Raw genomic sequence first — 20,441 nt, 5'->3', positions numbered from 1 at the left:
GGGGGCGTGCGCAGGTCCGCTCTCCGAGGGCAGGTCTTGGGCGGGGCGGGCGGGCGCCGGTCCGGGCTCGGAGGGCTGGAGGGCTGGGCAGGTGGAAGGGGAACCCTGGCGTTCGGAAGGAAGGGTAGGTCTGGGGCTCCGCGCTGGTCTAGAATCCCGGGGGCGCGCGCGGGGCGGAGGACGGAGGGCCGGCCCAGGGTTCGGAGCGGAGGTGGCCCGTGCTCACCCCGGCCAGGCCGCGTGCCCCTGCCCCTCGTAGCGCTGCCCCGCGTCCTGCGGTTGCCCGGGGCGACGGGCCGGAGCCGCGCGGCGCATTGTGCAGCCCAGGGGCGCGGGCGGCGGGACCCCGGGGCCGCGGCGCAGCGGCTGGCACGGGGAGTGGGGCTCCGGGGGCGCGCGGGCGTCTGGGGACGGCTCCGGGAGCGGCTCCGAGGGCGGATCCGGGGATGGTGTCGCGCGGGGGGTGTGGAGGGCGCGGGGTCCCACGGGCCGTGGTCGGGGACTCTCGTGCGGGGCCCCGGGCAGGGGCCGCAGTCCGAGGCGCCGCGGTGGCCAGCGCGGGGGCTGAGGAGCAGGGCGCGGGACATGGTGTCCGCGGCGAGGAGGACCCGCGAGTGGCCGGCGCCCCGCTGGGGGTCACGCGGTCCCGCCCCGCGCCGGCTGTTGGGGTCACACAGACCCGTCCTGGCAGTCAGAGCCCCCCAAGTCATAAAGACCCAAGTCACACCCAGGCCCCCGCCCCCGCAGGACCAGCCCGGAGGTCCAGGGCACGCTCTGCCCTGCGACCCTCGGGCCCGCCTTCTCGCCCCCACCCCAAGCCTCCCTCTGCACCTAACAGACGACGTCCCCCAACAAGACGCCCACCGAAGCTGGGGGGCAGAGATGACGCACATGGTCCCCGGGTCATGAGCAGGGCAGGGGCCTGAGCTCTGGTGTCCTCAGGGTCACTCGTGGGGCCTGCACTGCCACCCCCAGGGATTCCAACCACTGTTCAGTGTTCCAGACCACCCAGCTGTCCCACCTCACTGGTCCAGCATCTTTGTGGAGGGAGGGTGAGTAGGGAAGAATCACCTCCCCCACCAGTGCCTTCCTCGTGGTAACGTTCCAAAACTTAGATGTCATCTCTACTTGGTTTAAAAATCTTTATTTTGCATTTAACATCCCAAGATAACCAAAAGGGAGATTCTGCACCCACTTTGAAGCAGCAGGGAGGACTCAGTGAGGGATGGTGGCTGTTCCCCTAGGTAGGCACCGTTGACTCCGGCCCCTTTCCAGTCTCCATCCGACCCCACGCACGGACTGGCTCAGGGCAACTAAGTCATAAATAAATTAAAAGGTGGCCGTCACCCCAACCCCTTTCCTGTGCTCTACCTCTCAGTTTCTTCCGAACCTGCACATGGAAATACGGGAGACTCAAAATTAAATAGGCCACTGGGCACGTGTACATGTTAGCCTTTATTGCTCAGGTGGTATTAACTCTATCACACAAAAATGCAAACTGACAGAGACAGGATTGTATACTTTTAAAACCCTATTTGTCTGGATTTTTCAAGCTCTCTCTGAAATAAGAAAGGGCAAGCCTGTGTGAAGCCCCCAGGCACCCAATTTCAGCTCTAAGACTTAGACTTTCTGAATCCCCAGGGAGATATCCTTGTAGCTCCCACCCAGGCAGAGGCAGACCCCCGGCCCTACCCCTGGAGCCACAGGAAAGGGAATTGGCCCCGGCTGGCTGCGGCAGGGTGGGTCACTTGGGTGCAGGTGAGAGCCGCCTCGCTGCCCTGGGCTTGATTGGGGACCTGACCGAGGCCTATGTCTGCCTGGCGCCTCACACGCTCTTACCGCCGGAGCTGCCAAGGACGCCGGGCTGAGGACCACGCCGCCGGGGCTGGCACCTCCACCTTCCAGGTGTCTCACCTGCATCCCCGTTTGACTGAAAGTCATGACCCAACTTGTGAATACCATGAAGACACCTAGGCAGCCAGTCACCAGGGCTCAGAAGTGAGAAACCAGGGGCCACCCTCGAATCCCCCACCAGGTCCACAGCTGGCCGGCCCCAGCCCGCCCTCGTCCCCTGGCGCTGTAGCCCGTTGATCGGAATGGCCCCAGGTGTGGCCAGGTGTTGCCACCAGCCCACAGAGGACTGATTAATGCCCCTCAACTTAGTAAAGAGCCAGCGTTAGCATCTCCGACACAGCTGCTCGCCTCCTTCCAGTGGTGGGACAGACCCAGAACCACCGTGATGTGTAGCCTTGCGAATGAGTGTGCAGGCCTGAAGACAGTTCCTGGACCGACCAGCATTCCCCTTTTAGGAGATGCTGCCAACTCCCTAGAGGTGCATTGGTGGCTGTGTCAACTGAGAGACGTGTGCAGTTCTTCCAGAAGATTCTGGGTGCATTCAGGGGACAAAGAGATGTCACACCAACTGGTTCTTGGCTGATTCTGATCGAAGCAAGTGTAATTCTCACACCCAAAGTGTCCCTGCAGTCTAGCAGGTGGTAGATGGAGGAGGCCCTGGCCGGGGCTAGCCCTCGGGTGAGTGAGTGCGGGCCAAGGTGAACTGCTGGTTAGGAGGAGGGGAGGGCCGCAGAATGCCCAGTGACACCCTGTGAGGATGTCAGGGGGGCTGTCTTGCGTTTTAAGCAGGGCCTGGCCTGAGGGAGCAGACACAGCATGGCAGGAGGGAGGGAGGGGCTCAGCCTCTAACCGACACAGAGGCCATCGTGACACAGAGATGCGGCCAGTTCTCAGGGACGATGGCCCCACCCCAGAGAGCAGTGAGCTGCCACAGAGGACAGGGTCGGCCCTAATGTGGCTGTTGATGGAGGGCTCAGGACAAATGCAGGCTCCAGGCAGGGTGCCCGTACGCGCACCAGTGCTGCGGAACGGGGCCCTCCCAGAAAGACTGCATTGAAGTGTAACGGGAGGGCAGAAATGCAGCCATGTGGGTTTCACGCAGGGAAAGCGAGGGCCGTGGGGGCTGCCCTGTGGTTCTGCTGGCTCTTGAGACAGGACGCAAGCACTCAGCTCAGCCACCTTGTCAAGGAGACGACGCCGGGCCCGCCGGGCTCCTGAGAGGAGGAGTGCCCAGTGGGTGAGACCTACACGGCTGCAGACAGCAGGTGCGCACCAGACAGGGCAGGGGGGGCTGCAGAGGTGCAGAGAAGCAGGCACGGCAGCGGGGGAATCGTGGTTGCCGGAATACCACGCCGGGAGAGTCCAGCCGCAGCCTGGGCCCCGCCTTCACCACCGAACTGGGGCCACTGCCTCTGCGGTCAGACCACCTCAGGAGCGCTGAACTGACCCCCCTACAAGCACAAAATAGTCAGCATTCGCCTATATCAGAATTAAACTACTGTAAGAAATGAAAACTCCACCTTGCAGCCGGGCCTGCCCTATGAGAGGGGAGTGGCAGCTCCCCAGGGACCACCGCCGGTGGAACGGCAACATGTGAGGCCGGGCGGGCCTGGGCCCCCTCGCCGGGCCGCAGTCACTGGGCCATCTGCACCACGACGGCTCTCCAGGCTTTCTCCTTGTCAAACTCCTTCAGGGGGCTTCTGGATACCTGGGACCAAGACAGCCAAGCGTTGCTTCTCCAGGGCGGCCCAGGTGGCAGGTAGCAGGAGGAGGCGCTGTTACTTTGAGAGCGTCTCTCGGCCCCTGAAGGATCCTCTGAGGGGAGAGACCAGTCCCCCTCTTCCTGGCAGAGCTGCGTCCCCCGGAGGGACCGAGGAGGGAAACCCCTGGATCTAACCCACGCGAATCCCTGCAAGGCCCTCTCCCACGTTTGTAGGAGGGGAACAAAGCATTCGGCCCGTTCTGTTTGCTCAGAAACGGGTTTGGGTTTGCCTAACTGACTTCAGAGATGTGTAACATATTTTACCCTTTCAAGCTTTTTCCGGAGTGTTTTTAAAAATACCATGTGACCCAACAGGTCTTGAAGGAAGTCACTCTGCACGGGCCTGGGAGAGCTGCCCCATCAGCAGTGAGTCCCCGTCCCAGAGGCCACTCACCTCCCCCGCAGGGCGCTCCTGCTGGCCGGCCGGTGCTGGGTCCCAGGACGCGCCCACCTTGAAGCGCACGCACTGGAGGACGGTGCCCGTGTTGAGGCTGGCCTGCAGCAGCAGCTCCAGCAGGAGGAGCAGCAGGAGCACGTCGTAGGACTGCTGCAGCGGAGACAGGCCGTGAGCAGCGCGGCGCCCGCCTCCCCGCTCCCCGCGCCTGGGCCTCCCTCCTGTGTTCTCTGCCAGCACTGACCTGAGCAGTGACAGCTGCGAGAGCCGAGGAACTCAGCTCCGCTTGAAGTCCTGTCCTGGGTTTAATGGAGGAGCACACAAATGACCCACAGGCAGCCAAGCCCAGTGACAGTGCCCCCGACAGCCACACGGGTCAACAGGGAGCCAACAGAACCACCCATGGTGGCGCTGAGGGTGCCCGAACAGGCATGACCAGTGACGGGGAAGCAGCCTGCTCTGGAGGGCCCTGAGCCGAGGAAAGAGAAGGGCGGGCTCCCGGGGCAGCAGGGACACAAGCACCAGCAGCAGCTTGGGCTCAGCCCAGGCTGAAGGCCGGAGGGTCCGGCACTGGTTGCTGGAGAGGAGGGTCTGAGTGCCCAGGACGGGAGAGCGAGGGGGGCACTCACCCGCGGGGGCTTGTCACCAACACAGGGGAAGCCCAAGGAGGGACTGCAAAGACATCCCCAGAGCACTCGCCCCCTCCCCACGCTGCACGGATGTCCCCCCAGCCTTGGAAATACAAAGCAACCAAATGTTAACACAAAGAAGAACCCAGTGTCCATACAATGTCACTGGTTAAAAAAAAACTCAACACCTATTAGGTTATGTACAATTAACCAGAAGTCCAGTTTAAAAAAAAAACACACAGCACTGTGTTTTCTAGAGCCAGCAGGTTGATTCTAAAATTCACACAGAAGAACAAGCAGCCCAGAAAGGCCGAGCATCAGCAAGGGGTCTTGGCGGTCAGCTGGTGCTGCCCACCGCGAGCCCCCAAGTCGGACGGGGCGGCACAGACCGGAGCGCAGCACCCGGCCAAGGCGGCGTCTCCGCGGAAAGACGGGCTTCTTAATCAACAGTGTTTGAACCACAGAAGAGTTGTTCCAGCAAAGACCAGCTGGCCCCACCCCACCTGCCGCGCTCCAGGCTAAACTCTGGCGGAAATGCAGGTACCAGCCTTTCTCGTTATGACAAAATCCAGAGGCAGTAAAGGAAAGTGCTGCTAAATCCAACTACGGAACAACAGAACTTCCACGGGACAGAAATCACAAGAAGCAGGACGAAACGGCTGCCGCTGAGGTCGTGTCTGCGTCTCCTGTGTCAGACGGAGGACTGGCCTCCCTGTGTCACTCTCAAAGGCCGTTGGAAAGCGGGCAAAAGACATGGACAGTTTGCTGGAAAAGAAGTGCAGCGCCACTGGGCATCGTGACAGGTCCCCACCGTCACTGGTGCTCAGAGAGATGCACGTACAGCCGCCAGACGCTCTGCCTTGGACCCGCGTTTCAAAACCCAGTGTGACAACCTCCCTGCCGTCGGGGGGAGGGACATAGGAGCCCCCGGGGGGAACCTGCTGACACCTGACAAAACCAGAGGTGCATCTGCCCTCTGACCCAGCGATCCCTCCCCCAGCTCCTCGCCCTGACCACGCACCCACGGGCTCGAAACCAAGTGCACGCATCACGGCAGTCGGCTGGGAGCAACCCCGTCTCTGTCGCTGGTGACAGCGGGATGCACTGGGTCACGCGGGAGTACACACATGTAATTAAGGAGCCCAGAGGGACCCGATCCCTCTGGGGACTGAAGAAGCACCAGGATAAATTAAGTTTAAAAGAGGAAAAAGGCAAAGTACAGAAATGTGATTAGACTGAGTGACCTGTTTTAGAAGGAAGGAAGGTTGCCTGTGGGAGGAGCAGGGAAGCCATGGTGGGACCACAACTCCTCTGAGTTTGCCTGTGGGCTGGTTTGACTTTTGAGCCATGTGAAAGTATCGTATTTTCAAAAATACTATTAGCAGGGAAAAAAGCGTCAGAGCCTAAGACTGAATTCAGACAGAGACCATTCAAGTTGACTGCGCAGCAGACCAGCAGGGCTGTGCAATAACAAGAGACTGTCCCTCCGGGTGGGAGGCAGAGTGGCCTCCCCTGCAGGTCCACTGCTGGTAGGACGCTGGTCTGGTACTTTCGAACACTCATGTGTTGTGAGAGAGAACTAAGCCGTGACTATATTCAATGTCACCAGGAAACAAGATTTTTGGACTAAGAGAAAAATGATGCAAATATAAAATAACAGAGGTTAAGGAAAAAAAAACCCTAGAATGTAAAATTTGATTATACGTTCAAGATCTTTAAATATACACGTATTTCTCAGCTCCACTGAAGAGCTTGGAAGTAGTGACACCCCAGCAGGGAAGGGTACAGGAGCCCTCCGATCTTGATTTCTATGTACAGCTCCCCTCCAAGCATGAGGGCACATCGGGGCAGGGACAGGACCAGCTGATCCCGGGCCGTCTCGAGCATCCAACGGGAGAGGCTGACGGCGTGGTGTCCAGGAGCACAGGCCGGGGTCGCATTGAGCATTGGGGAGTGACACAGCCAGCATTCTGTAGGCAGCGACAAGCTCTCGTCCTCCACAGGGCGCACAGGCAGGCACAGGTGAGAGCCCCAGCATGACCTCAGGCCCAGCAGGGACCGGCCAGCAGTGCTGACCCACAGGTCAAAGGTGCTGGAGGCACTGCATGGTGCTGGGGCTGAAACTTGGGGCACTTCTTCCTGCCCGGGGTCACCTGCCTCCCAGGAAGCACTGAGCCGCGGCGAACCGGACTGGACAGCGACACCACGTTCTCCTGAACTCACGCCCGCTGACACCACGGGAAACAGGCCCACAGACCATCTCTCAGACAACGGACCTGGACTGCAAACAGTCAGAGTCGGGGGGAGAGGGGAGAGGGCGGGACTGTCCTCGTCCAAAGAGGCCGGAGTGCAAGGTGTGCCCCCGCTGCTCTGAGAACCTCAGCCCTGGGAGCATCTTCTTGGGATGGTTCAGGGAGACGCCAGGAGAGCACCCAGCGTTCCGGCTGTCTTAGGGGCACGTGGGACTGTGGGTGTGGGAGACGGCCCTTACGTTTGAAATGCCAGAGTATCTAAGGGTGAAGGGTCCCCTGAACGTCTGCTCCTCGCTTTCAGATGCTTCCAGAAAATGATGCCCATGTGTGCGTCCACCCCCTGTCAGCATAAACACGCACACAGACGCACGGACACGCAGGTCAACCACGGAGAACCTCGGTGTTTACTGCACTGACCTTTCAACTTTTCTGTATGTTTGAAATTTCTCGTGGCAAACCTTTGGGAGCCAAGAGGATCTATGCTGGAAGTGATGCAGGGCGTGTGTGTGAGGACTGCCCTGGCCCCCGCCAAGCCCGCGGGAGGACAGCGGCCCCGGGGGGAGGCTCTCACCAATGGGGTCTGTCATGAAACTGGACGGATGGCTGATCTAAAACTCAAATGCACGCTGACAGGACTGAGAAAATGCAAGACGCCGGTGGAGAGGGTGGCCGAGGGCACAGGGCATTGGCGAGACTGGGCAGAGAGGCCCCAAGCGGAAGAACAGAAGCCGACCGAGTGCTCAGGGCTGGAGCTGAGCTGAGCCTGCGGTCGGGGGACAGAACGGGCATCAGAGAACGGTGCACAGACGCCTCACTGTCCCCAGAGAGAAGGAAATTAGCAGAACCTGCTCCACGCACACCAGGCCTGCGCAAAGCTGGCGCTGGACACGTGCCAGGGCTCAGCGGCGCCGCATCTCTACGGGCAGTTGAATGAAATAAAGGAGACGCACCTTGAAGGCCGGCGGGTAGTCCTGAAAGACCTCCAGGATTCTCGTCACGCTGAAGGACAGGTACCCAGAGGCCGCGAACAGCAGTGGGGACGCCAGGCTGCAGATGGCGGTCAGCACCTCCACCTGGCGGGAGGCAAGAGCGAGGTGTCGCTGCCGCTGCTCAGGCGGAGGGCGCGGCGGGAGGACCACGTGGGAGAACTGCTGAGTTGATGTGAGTCCAGTTCAGCGTGGGGGGGGGGGCTACTGAAGTCTCTGCACTTGGTTTGCCTGTTAATTCCAAGTGCCCCATGTGTCTCACATGTGCTTTCTCAGTTTATGCACAACTCTCTTTGTTGAAAAACAGCACTTATGAACGGACAGCCTCCTTCCAGGGCCCTCAGACCTGATCTCCTAAGACGCTGCCCCCATCGGAGGGCGATACTGGACCATCCCAGAGGCCACGCCGAGCCCCACCCTTTGCCCAGTCACAGGACTCATGCTTTCTGCTTATTTCCACAGACAGTCCTGCCCTGTGACAGCCGCGGCCCGCCTCGAGCCTCCCTACCCAACCAGCCTGCGGACGCCCCTCAGCAGCTCAGCCCCCACCCCACCCCCAGCCGGGGCCTGCAGCCTGGCTCCCTAGTGGAGCTTTGTCATGTGACGGCAGCCGTGGAGCCAGGCAGTTCCCCGAGCCCCAGCTCCACCTACCAGACACCTGCTGGGACACTCTGCTGTCACATGACTGGCGATGGCGCTTGGAAAACACTAAGAGAATAGGAAAGAGGAAGACTTCAGAGATGACAGCCCAGGAAGTCGGATCCCAGACGTGTGCTCTTGCGTTCTAACTGGGGCCACCCTTGTCACCAGGAGAGGCCGGGCGGAGAGGGGCCGGGCCAGGCGGCTGCAGGGCTCCTGTGCTCCCTGCTCCCCAGCTCTGCAGAGAGGCTGCAGGACCATGCGGGGGACGCTGGGTGCCCTGGAACCCACACACCTGCTTTCTGGGACTGGCCCCACATCTGCTGTGCGGGTCAACCCAGCATCGCACCGGGGAGACCACACGGACCCAACAGCCCCATCTGAGGCAGGGTCTGTGTTGGAACTGGCCCCAGGACGTCCGGTCACAACCGAATTTGCTGCTGGCTCAGGAGCCAGTGGTCACGCTTCCTATTTCCTTTTCCCATTTGCTGGTCTCCGTGATGGGAAGACGTGGCATTTCTGGGGAGCGCCCAGCTGGCTGCAGGCAGGCTCAGGTGGGTGATTAGACCAGGGGACCCAGGAGACAGCAGACCCCCATCCACCATGCTCTGACCACAGGGTTTGGTGGGTCTGTGGGCCCCCCTGCCCCTATGTAATCAATAAATGCCTTTTCCCACTTATTTTAAGGAGCTTGATTTTAGTTCTACACGATTCCGGCAGGGGGAAGCTCAGGGGAGCATAGGTCTTCTCTGAGGTTGCTGAATGCTGGGCCCGCCTTCCTGCCACCCCCTTGCCCCCAACCCTGGGATCCAGGTGCCCATCCCAGCACAGCCTGCTGAGCCCAGGACCCCAAGTGTTACCCATCCACACACCCCACCCACAAAGGCAGAGGAAATGTCCACACCCTGGGCAGCGGTGGACCCCTCCCCATGGGACTGTCTCAGACCCCTGAACACACCAGGGGGCTCCTGCATTTGTTAGGGGCTTATAAGAAGGTGAGTCAGACAGGTGGGCTCAGGGCAGTGAGAGCCTGGGCAGCAGGAGGAAGACCAAGGAGGATGCAGACCAAAGAAGGTGGCGAGAGCAGCCATGCAAAGGCCCTGGGGCGAGAGGGACAGTGGCGCCTGAGTGGGGCCAGGTGGGGAGTGTGGGCCTGGCGGGGGTGCTGGGGAGGCTGAGGTGTCAATGCAGGGGTCTCTCCTGGGCTGTTTTTCCAGCAGGCTTTCTGCCCATCAGGAGTGAGAGCAGAGGATGGGCCATGGGTGGGACCAACCAGTTCAGAACCACCTGCAGTGGCCCGACAAGCCCAGGGAAGGGCAGCATCTGCTTTTCTGTCCAGTCCAGCCTAACCCTGGCCTGGCAGAAAATCTGGCCACAGGTCAGGGCAGTGCGTACACCACCCAGCCCAGGACAGGCCCCAGGGACAGGGTGTCAGGGGCCCTCAGCCCTGGACCCCTGCCTGGCACCCCTGGTCTATGCTGGAGGCCTCTCCCACTGCCATCTGCCCAGATGGGGGCAGGCTCCATCCATCCTCACCAGCCGCCCCACAGGCCATGACTCCAGGACTTCCTCATCACAGAGGCCGGACATGCAGACAGACAAGCCTCCCCTGGAGCAGCAGGCCCGTCGCTTGTCTGCAAGTCCCGCCTGTGCCCCGGCTGCAGCGGCCTGGGTGTGGCTCTCTCTCCCTGGGCCCTGTCTTAGGGGAGCCCCTCAAGCCAGCCAGTCTTGGGTCCCAGGGAGGCCACACAGGCACCACTGGGACGCTGAGCCCTGGGACCCAGTGGCCATGCAGCCCCAGCACCCGTCTCTCAGCCTCCAGGAGGCGGAGGTGAAGGTCAGCGTGAAGGCCACACCCTTGCGGCAGCTTCGGGCGAGGAGCAGGTGGCTGAGGACGCTCAGGGCCTGGCACTTGCAGGATCAACCCCAAACTCCAGGAGCCCAAAGCACAGGTGGGCGTCAGTTTGGGGGGCGTCTCGTGACACCTGGAAGTTCGGGAGTGACGGGCACATGGCAACTGTCCCAAGCATCTGTGGGGGCCCAGACCCCGCTGGGAGGCCCAGCCAAAAGGAGGCTGCAGTCTGGGGGCTGTGGCTCCACAGGCTGCGCTTCACTTAACAGGAAACAACATCAAAGTATGTAAGTAAGCTTGGAATTCCTTATAAAATGACAAAAAGGGCTGTGGTGAAAACAGTGACCACGTAGTAAGCACTTCCCAAGCACTAGGTGTGATCTTAGCATTGACTATGGTAGCATTTGATGAGGAAAATATATGTTACACTTCGTAAAATGTAGTATAAAACAATTTGAAGGTTATATGTTATACAATTATTGTTTTAAGTGCTTTTCAGGAAAAATAATACAAAAAATATAAAATAACAACAGCAGCTAACACATCGCCCACTGAATTCTGGGTTCCCAGGTCCCTCCAGCCTGGGCCCCAAGGACCCCAGTCCAGCAGCCAGGGTAGGAGGTGTCCTGCTCCGACTGCCTGCGACCACCCCCTTCTCCTCCAGCTGCTTCCTGCCCGGCCTGACTCCCACAAAGCTGGGCTCAAGGGCCAACAGGATGCATAGCCCAGGGCAGTGGGGTGGCTGTGCGGCCCGGCCAGCCTCGAGGACAAGGGCCGCCCAGGAGGTACTCACGGCCACTAGGATCCAAAAGAACGTCACGGAGAGGTGGGGGCCCGAGACGGCGTCGTCCAGGTTCAGAGCGATGACCCCTCCAAGGACAGCGGAGATGCCAGCGATCACCTCGATGACCTGGAGGCAGATCATCTGTGTCATGGGGTGGAGGGGGCGGCTCCCCGGGGTCCCTGAGAGCGAGGAGGGGAGGCAGGGGCGGGTCCCTGAGAGCTCAGGGCGGAGGAGCTGGCACCCATGCTGAGATGTTGAGGATAATCTCCCAAGGAATACTGAAAATGCGTATTTCCAACCCAAACTTGTGGGAAAAGGAAGGAAGACGCTCCTGCCAGTTCAAGGAAGGTGAGAAAAGGCACAGAAAATAGGCAACAAAAAGATGGAGGAATAAATGTGACAGTGTCAGGAATCGCACTCTGGGTGAACAGGCCCGGGCCTGGAGAGACCATGAGCAGAGCCCAGCACGTGCAAACCACCCACTCGGGAGGCTGGGAGGCCCTGGGTGGGGCAGGAAGGCACACTAGGAAGTATTGGCCAGAAGGTAACTGGCATCCTAAAACAGTGTGGGTTTCGTGGCAAAAGCCTCTACTGAAGAGAGTTGCCCGGAATGATGGAAAAACAAGGAAAGAGGAAGGAAGGTCAACCTCATCTGTAACTAAAACCCAGGCCCCAAAACTGCAGGGAGAAAAGCTGCAGAGGGACCCAGAGAGACCTTAGTGCCGACAGCTCAGTAACAGGACGCGTAGACTGAGCTGTTTTGAAAAAGGCACAAAAGACTTAGAACACAACTAACAAGAGAGGGTGGCCATAGAACTTATCCTTCAAACCAGGACGCTTTGAGAGTAAAGGGGACGTCCCGTCCACCAGGACAGTGCGAGTCAGCACGGACGCGCCTGCACCATGTTTATGTACCATGTACCGTCCAGCACCCCCCAGCCATGGAGTGAAGCAAGGAGAAAGAAAAGCTCCTCTTACTGAATAGGATTTCAGGACCCGAGCAGGAAATGTCACTTCATACAGAGGATTGGCACTCTCAGAGACGGAACCCTAAAAAGAAACAAGACCTCATCACAGGGGCGGCCATCTGTCCATCCAGCCCCTGGCGCAGGTGGGCCATGCCCAGGCAGTCACTCAGGTGGAAGTCACTGCTGGTTCTTCAGGTTTGAGAGCAAAAGCTCAAGTGCAGACTTTCTCTTTGCATATGACTTGGGTTCCACTGCTGGAATCCTAGTCAACAAGGCGATGCTGTCAGCGGACTTGGTCTCTGCCTGTGACACTTGGGTGTGGGGGCACTCGATCAGGATCAAACGAGGTGGTGCTGCATCCTGGTCCTCGCTCCCCCCGCCCCACCCCAGGCCTCTGACCTGCCTGCGGGGGGAGCATGACCTCTGGCTCTGTAGCCAGGTCAGTGGAGCAGCAGGCCACAGGCTGGACCCACCTTTCGCTTGCCATGCGCCTCGCTAGACCGCGCGGAGATGATCACCGTGGCCGCCATGAACAGCTCCAGCAGCAGCAGCAGAATCAGGTTGAAATTGATCTGCCAAAGGAGGACACATCCGTCTGTGAAACCAGCCTGTATCCCGCCAACGTGGACCACCCCGCAGACAGGCCGAGGTGTCTGCTCCAAGTCTGGGCAGCTCTTCCTGTCCAAAGCCAGTCGCTAGGCAGGCACACCACCTCTGACTTTCGTGTGTCTCTGTTTGTTGGTGTTTGTTTTTAAAATGACAAATTCATAGCAAACCAACACTGGAAGACGACGTTTTAACTTGGTGAAAGTCACACATCAAAACCCTAATGAAACTGTAGATACGACCCATTTAAAATCAGAATCAGACAGAGAGGCCCACGGTACTGAAAGTCCTGGACAAAGCTATTAGGAAAAAGAGCGCAAGACTGAACGGGACCATCTAAACTGTGATTAATTACAGACAATACGGTGACCTGCACAGAAAAACCAACATAACCCCCAGGAAAGTTTCAGCAAAGTTTCAGGGCACAAAGTCCACTTACAAAAAGTCCATTTTAAAAAACTGGTACGGTTTGAATCAGGTCTGTACCTGAGTTAACACGTGCCAATGTCACGTTCCTGATTTGCCAAAGAAAGATGCCGTCACTGGGGGGAGCTGGATGAGGGGTACCCAGAAACGCTCTGGACCATTTGTGCTAATTCTTCTTAGTCTTTAAATATTACAAAATAAAGAAAAAATTAAAACTGATAGCCTCTCTCTGCACCAGCAATAATCCATCTGAAAATATAACTTAAAAAAATAAAACACCATTTGCACCAGTAACAAAATCTGTGACTCCTCTAGGAATTACCTACCCAAGAATTCACAGAACATTCGATGCTAATAGAGGACCGAGGAGATGGGGTGAGTAAGTGGGGAGACTGTCTACGTGTTGGTGACAACATAACAATGAGGTCCATCCTCACAAAATTATTCTGTGAAACTCCGAGTGACCAGAACAGAATCCCTGCTGTATTTTTTGAGGCGCCCAGTAAACTTATTCTGAAACATGTCTGAAGTAGGAGAGGTCACCTTTGAAGCAGGAAGGCAGCTGGAGTTAGGAAGCTTCGGTAAGAAGCCTGGTGTCGCCTGTGCAGCGAGCAGCTCGTGGGGGAATCTGACCCAGGGTGTGAAAGCCAGTCCTCGGCCCGAGGGCAGGAGCGGGCGGGGGTGCGAACGGCCCACGGAGGGGCAAGCCCCGGAGGGAGGGCGGGAGCCCGTGAAGGCCTCGAGCTCAGCTCTGCAGGGCCTCCTGTGTCTCCACGTGTGACGCTGTGCTTGGATGCCAGGGGTGCCGACCTGTGGTCCCACGTCCTTCCGCGCGTCCGGGTGTCCGGGCTGCGAGGCCTCCCGCAGCCTGGCTCCACCCCCGGGGGCGGAGCCTGAGGGCCCAGTGAGCGGCAGGTGCTGGCGCCGTGGCTTCTGTCGGGGGTGCGGCAGGGAGGGCCGGTGAGGGACGCCGTGGGCCCACGGGCCACGCTGCAGAAGGCTGGGCAGCATCCTTCACCACGTCCTCGTCATACTGTGTGTCGGGGTGCTCTTCTGGGTAACGAGTGCTGTGCTCTTTGTTTGGGTTCGGGGCTTCCCCGGCTGGGAACACACCACCTGGTCACACGCATGCGTGTTTCTCCAGGGTTTGTGCTGTGAGGTTTCCAAGTGTGTGTGCTTCTTTGGAAGGGCCTGCGAATTCCAGACTGTTTTCCAAAGAGCCAGCAGCAGGTACAGAGTGGCCAGACTGAGGGAAGCACCCTGGGGCTTCTGCCCATCTGATACTGGAAACAGCATCTCCTTGTGGTTTTAATTTCCCTCCTGCTGGCGCTGTGGCCTCCTCCCCAGCGAGTGCTCTGCGTGGACTCCTGTTGTCCTCAACTTTCCCCCAGGTTCTGTGGCCAGAGCTTCTCACCTCCCCTGGGACTGGCCACCGTCCCAAGGGAACTGGTCCCCATCCTTACACCATGCGCCCCTCGTGTCTGGGCTCTGGCGTTCCGGGCTGGATCTGCGTGGCAGGCGAGTGGGCAGAGGCCCAGAGCCAGGGTCTGGCACTGCTGTGATGCAAGCCTGGGACCCGGTCGGCACACATGAGGCTCCTCAGGCTGACCTGGTCTGGGCGCGGCTCTCCCGTCCCGGCGGAGTGGTGGGGCTGAGTCCCCACCTGCTCTCCAGTGGGGCTCCGCCCCCGGCCCTGGGTCTCCCTAGACCTGCGGGGCCTGGCCTGCAGGCGCCCTGACCCTGGACGCCCTGGACATGCACCACCACCTCCACTCAGGGTCTCTTTGGGAAGGAAGCCTCACAGTTCTCAGTGAGGTGTTATGCTTTTCTACAAAACAGACTCCAGACCTTTGGTGACACCTATTCCCAGGAACTTTGTATTTATTTCCGTAAGATGATTTCTGTGTTTTAATAACGTTTTCAAAACTCTGTTTCCGGCACAAACAATTATTTCACATTGATGTTCACATACAGCCACCTTGCTACGTGTGCTGAATAATCTGAATGTCAAGGAAGCAGCACATGGTCTCTCCTGCACATGAGGTGGCACAGGTGTTCCCTTCAGGTCCACCTGTCTGTCTCTAACGCCTGGCTGAGACATCCCAGGGCCACCCCACCCTTTCCCGATCTTAAAGAAAATGTGTTCACTATTGCACACAGAGCAGAGGCACTTCTGATCAGTCCCATTTCTCTATGAGATTCTTCTCTGTTGCACCATAATTTAAATGACAAGACTTTCCCATTTTTCTTAGCAGAACATAAAGCAACAGCACGACTTAAGACTTACAAAGGCAGCATCACAGATCTGATGAAGTAGGTTATTGTGTTACCATTAATGTTTAAGAACTGCTGTGAAAGAGATACAGAATCTGAAAATCGTCCACTAGAATCAGTGAGAGTTAAAGATAATTCTTTTCTTCAGAAGCTTAAACAAAAGCCTCAAAACTGGTCAATCTCAAGAGTGACGATACACATTTCCTGTGTGTATCCCATCACTGACATTTTCTACCCAATAGATCAAGCTCTCGGACACCAGCTCCGGCCCCACAGGGCTCAGCACCTGTGTCTGCCAGAGGAAACAGGAAGCATTGGGACCCACGTGGCTTTGAGACCAGAGACTCACGTCTACTGCAGACGGGTTCAGGACCAGTTTGCATCCAAACCAGATCAAACACGTAGTGGTAATAGCAAACGTGGAAACAAACAGTATCTGAAAGTTGGGAATCTGAAAAACAAGACAGGAGGGTTTTCCTGCTCAACCCCGTTCCTGGTCATTAATCGACAACCCTAGGGACGGGGACATGGCTCCCAGCCTCCCAGCCCCGCCCCTGTCAGGTCTCTGGCACTGCCTGGGCAATGGGGGCAGGAGGTTGGACTCACCACGTTGACATTTCTCCCGGAGACGGCAAAGCTCACAATGGCCGAGGGGACGCACTGAAAAGAGAGCAGATTGAGGTGGTGTGCCCACTGTCACTCTGTGCCCTGAAATCCCAGTGGCCCGAGACCTGTCACCTGCCACCAGATGCAGGGGTTCTGCTCCACCCTGAAGGGTCTCAAGCCTTTCAAAATACTTATTCTGCAAACAGTTTTATTTGTTCTGATGAGATGAAGAGACGTCCAGCGATGAAGCCTGTCCCGGCCGGACATGCTTGGAGGTCGGATATGGCTTCCTGTTGCCCAAGACCCAGTGCGTCTGAGTCAGAATTGCCCAGGAAGGTGAAACATCCCCGGAGCCCCTCGCCTCCACCGCCCCACCCTGGAGTGGAGGGTGAGGAAGAGGATGAGCCTGGGGGGCTGGGCAGTGGGGAGTGGATGGGGGAGCTGGGCCACCGAGGGCTGTGGGGGATCCTGGGGGACCACGTGAAACATCTCCCTAGCCTGTCACCCCTGAGGGTGAAGGATACACTGAAGATTTTGCTGGGACATTGGCCTGACTCAGAGGTCACTGTGACCCCCCAACCAGGGCTGCCTCAGCGGTGAGGACAGTGGGCCACCTAGAAGGTTCCAGAGAGAACAGCAGGAGTGGGTCACATTCTTCCCAAGAGTTTCTGTCTAAGAGAGCAGAGGCTGGACAACAGGGGTGGGGCACAGGGTAAGGGAAGCCTGTGTCTGTGTTGTATCTTCACATATTTGGGGGTGCTGACAGCTGGAGCAGGAGTCAGGGGCGAGAGGGCCCCCCCACAGGACCCCAGGGCATATGCCCTGTGCTCAAGCTGGCCGGGGTCCAAGGTGGTCTCTCCATGAGGACCAGTGGCCCCCCAGGCCCCGGCACAAGCTTTGGGGAGGGGTGGGGGTGCAGCCGCAAACCATGCAGGGCGGGTTCCCTGCCAGCCCACTGGACAGCTGGGGGCAGCACGCAGCTGCTGGTTGGAAATCAAAGGGCCCTTTTTCGCCCTGGAGTCTGTGGAGCAGGACTCAGACTTGCTTCACCGATCATTTTCAAACGTGAATGCTATTTGAAGCCGACGTATATGAAGAGATTTTTAGGGGAAAGGGGTGGGGAGGGATAAATTAGGAGTTTGGGATTAACAGATACACACCACTGTCTATAAAATACATAAACAACAAAGACCTACTGTACAGCTCAGGGAACTATATTCAATATCTTGTAATAACATATAATGGAAAAAAATCTGAAAAGAAAAGAATTATAGATGTATGTATAAATATAACTGAATCGCTTTGCTGTACACCTGAAACTAATATTGTAAATCAACTACAATTCAGTAAAATATAAAATTAAAATAATGGAAGCATGTGAAGAGATTTTTGAATGAGGAGCGAGTAACAGCAACAGGTAAATCTCAGTGCTAAAACCTCAGACTCAGAGCTGCAGACTTTGGTGCTAACAGGAGCATTACTCACCGAACCCGCAGCACAACGCAGGTAGTCCATCTCAGAAGGAAATACATTTCCCAGGTAGAGTGAAAACCCTGAGGTCACGAGCAGGCAGCTCTGTGAAATGGCAGCACAAATGCGGGTGATGACACAGTGGGGTGTGAAGATCAGATGGTTGAACAACTGGCCTTCTGGCTATAACTTACCTGTACAACACCGGCCTCCACGCCTGGATCCCACCGCACCTGACTCCTCCCTGAAGGACTGCAGTAGCCCACCCTCCCCCAGGGCCAGACGATGGGCCTCAACACTTATCTGGGGGAGGAAGACTGTCAAAATTTAAAGCAAGAAATGGTACCTCTCCCCAGAAAATGCCTTCACCCCAATGTGTACAATTTCAGGGGCCCAGGTCCAGGCACAGAGCCAAGCACACAACCCCATTCTGCTCCAGACCCAGGGTGAGGCCGTGGGGTGGAGGTCAGCAGTAAGAGGTCACTCAGACCCAGGGTCTGGGCAGGGGGTTGTGCTCACCCCAGACAGTGGGAGAGCTGGGGCCTGAGGGCCTGGGGGGCAGAAGAGACCTGGGCACACACCCAAGTGAGGAGGCGATATGGGACCAGGTGTTGTGGCTGCAGGCCGCTGGGCCGCTGCACAGAGTCCAGGACCCCAGGAGTGAGAGGAGGCTGACCAGCCGCCCACCACCCACCGCAGGGCCTGGAGGGAGGAGCATCCTCTGCGAGCCACATGGTGGAGGCTCCAGTCTCTGTGGGACGGGGTCACGGCTTGGGGGGATGGGAGGGCAGGACCACTGGGGGTGCTGCAGGGCTGGTCTGTGCATCCCGAGGTGGGGGAAGGGGCAAGGTCCTGGCCTGGACCCTGGATCTTGGGCGAGCCCTGTGGTCCTGGCCGCAGAGAGGCAGGTCCAGCGGCCAGCCCAGGCAGCCACGCCCACTCAGGCCAAGGTGTCTGCATGCCTGTCCAAGCAGGTCAAAAGGGAAATGTCCCAGGATCCCAGGCCAGGTCCCCTCAGGCCTGCCCCCCAGCTCTCTTCTGACCCCATCCCTCTGGCCCCTTGGCCTTCTCCTGCCCCAGGGCCCTGCCCTCCTGCCTCAGAACACTGTCCCACTATTCAGTCTGCAAGAGGCCTGTCCTGAGAGCACAGCGGCCCCTCCCCATCTTTGCAGACCCCCAGGAATCGAGAGTCGTAGAGGCCACCCTGGCACAACACAGGATCCCGCAGACCGTCAGCATGGGCCTGGGCTGTTCCAGCCCCCCTGGGACACAGAGCAGCCACAGCCCAGAGGCCAGCAGGGCCGGCATGATAGATGCTCATGAACTGAGGAAAAGAACTCAAAGAACTCAAGCAAGTAAGTGCACCTGTGCCCCTGAGGCTCTCCAGAAGCAGGAGTAACCCAGGCTACCTGAGAAGGACACCCAGGCAGGGGACACCCTTGGGGGACGATGCTTCCATGGTCCTAGCACAGAGCTACTCACCCCCATCAGCACGGAGAAGACCCAGGTCTTGTGGCTGAAGCACAGGGGGAGCCGCGTTGCCAGCTGAAGGTCCCTGGGCCTGGCGTCTGGGGTGCAGCTCCCCATGTCTGGCCTTCCACGCTCCAGGGTGGGGGTCCGGTCATAGCCCAGCTCCTCCCTGCACTGCGCCTCCCGGGTCATGGCGCTTGGGGTGCAAACACTGACGTTAGCAGCCCCAGCTCCGCAGTACTTACATGTCCACTTAATTGTTATAAAATTATACTGGGAAGAACAAATCTGACTCCTTACTGGATCTGCTTCTTTGGCTCTAACCCTGGGCTCTGTTTCCCGTGCTGAGTCGTGCTGGTTCTGCACCTTCTGTAAAAGAATGTTGCCTACAGCCTAAAATACACAGGAGAGCCCATTCTCAAGGCTCTGACCTTTAAGGGTGTAACGCTTTCCCATTCATACAGAGATTTTAAAAGGTTGAATAGAAAATAACATTTGTGCTGTTGGAGGGTTACAGGGACACTGTGACCTGACCTAGGTGGACAGCTACAAGAACAAAAGATTCAGGCACCAAGAAGTTTGCAACAACCAAGCACACCCCCTCCCCCTGTTTAGTATAAAAGGAGCCTGAATTCTGACTTGGGGAAGATGGTTCTCCAGGACCTGAGTACCCCATCCTTTCCATCTGCCAGCTTTCCAGATAAAGTCATTATTCCTTGCCCCAACACCTGGTCTCCTGATTTACTGGCCTGTCATGCAGTGAGCAGAACAAGTTTGGACTTGATGACAAAATGACAAATTTTACTTCTGATCACTCTGAAAAAATCTCCCAAATAAGTTGTTTTCAATAAATACTTGTTTTTAAGATGCTTTCAATAAAAGAAATATCATTTATATTGAAGTACTGTGAATCTGCAGAAGAAAATAAGCACTTAATTCCACAAGTGAATAAAATCACTTTTCCAGGAAAACAAACTGGAACAATCTGGATTCAGGGCAGGATTTTAGGCTTTAAAAGTGCCTCACTGGTCCAGTCCCCTGTACATTTCAACTTTCACTTCCCTTAGCAGCTTTAATTACAAGTCCCGTGATGTGCTGTTTACTCCAAGCATGTTAAGTCGCTCAGGGTGGCAACAAGAGTTCGCAGACGTGCACCACGTAAGGGTCCACATCTGTACACTTACCTCTGCGGTGGTTCAGGCATTGGGAGCGCTGGTCTCTGGGTGAGGGGCTCCCCTTACCAAGTCATCCTGCCTTGGGCTTCCAGCAAGAACTATTCACAGACAAACAAAAGCCCAGCAGAACTGCACTTAAGCCAGAGGAGGAGCACTGCTCCCTGAATTTCAATGAGGAGCTGAAGCGAGGGGTCCTGGAAAGTTCTTCAGTGGTTGTGTAACTGCTGGCTCTGAGCTCTGCTCCATCCAGTGTTAACTCCACGAGGAGCGGAGGGACGTCCTTGGGTCCACTTG

At 57.6% G+C, this 20,441-nt stretch overlaps 1 protein-coding gene across 4 annotated transcripts; it reads right to left on the bottom strand.

Moving 5' to 3' along the window:
• Positions 1–1,158: 1,158 nt before the first annotated feature.
• MLC1 (modulator of VRAC current 1) lies at positions 1,159–20,441 on the bottom strand. Of its 4 annotated transcripts, none has more exons than XM_031463504.2 (13): positions 20,157–20,438; positions 19,273–19,341; positions 18,985–19,168; positions 17,518–17,607; positions 16,033–16,086; positions 15,776–15,877; positions 12,594–12,692; positions 12,131–12,202; positions 11,162–11,278; positions 8,529–8,585; positions 7,842–7,964; positions 4,011–4,160; positions 1,160–3,562 (listed from the first exon to the last, which is right to left on the bottom strand). In XM_031463504.2, the coding sequence occupies exons 1-13, from the start codon at positions 20,174–20,176 to the stop codon at positions 3,488–3,490; spliced, it is 1,212 nt and encodes a 403-aa protein (XP_031319364.1). In that variant the 5' UTR covers positions 20,177–20,438; the 3' UTR covers positions 1,160–3,487. The 4 variants fall into 4 exon arrangements, with proteins under 4 accessions (XP_010979926.1, XP_031319364.1, XP_064347413.1 ...); XM_064491343.1 differs by having other exon boundaries at positions 4,011–4,163; positions 19,273–19,365; positions 20,157–20,436; XM_031463503.2 differs by having other exon boundaries at positions 4,011–4,163; positions 20,157–20,436.

Source organism: Camelus dromedarius, chromosome 11 (assembly GCF_036321535.1).
Source record: "Camelus dromedarius isolate mCamDro1 chromosome 11, mCamDro1.pat, whole genome shotgun sequence".
NCBI lineage: Eukaryota > Metazoa > Chordata > Mammalia > Artiodactyla > Camelidae > Camelus > Camelus dromedarius.
Note: the sequence above shows the minus strand (reverse complement) of the source record. Positions and strands in the feature narration are given on the sequence as shown.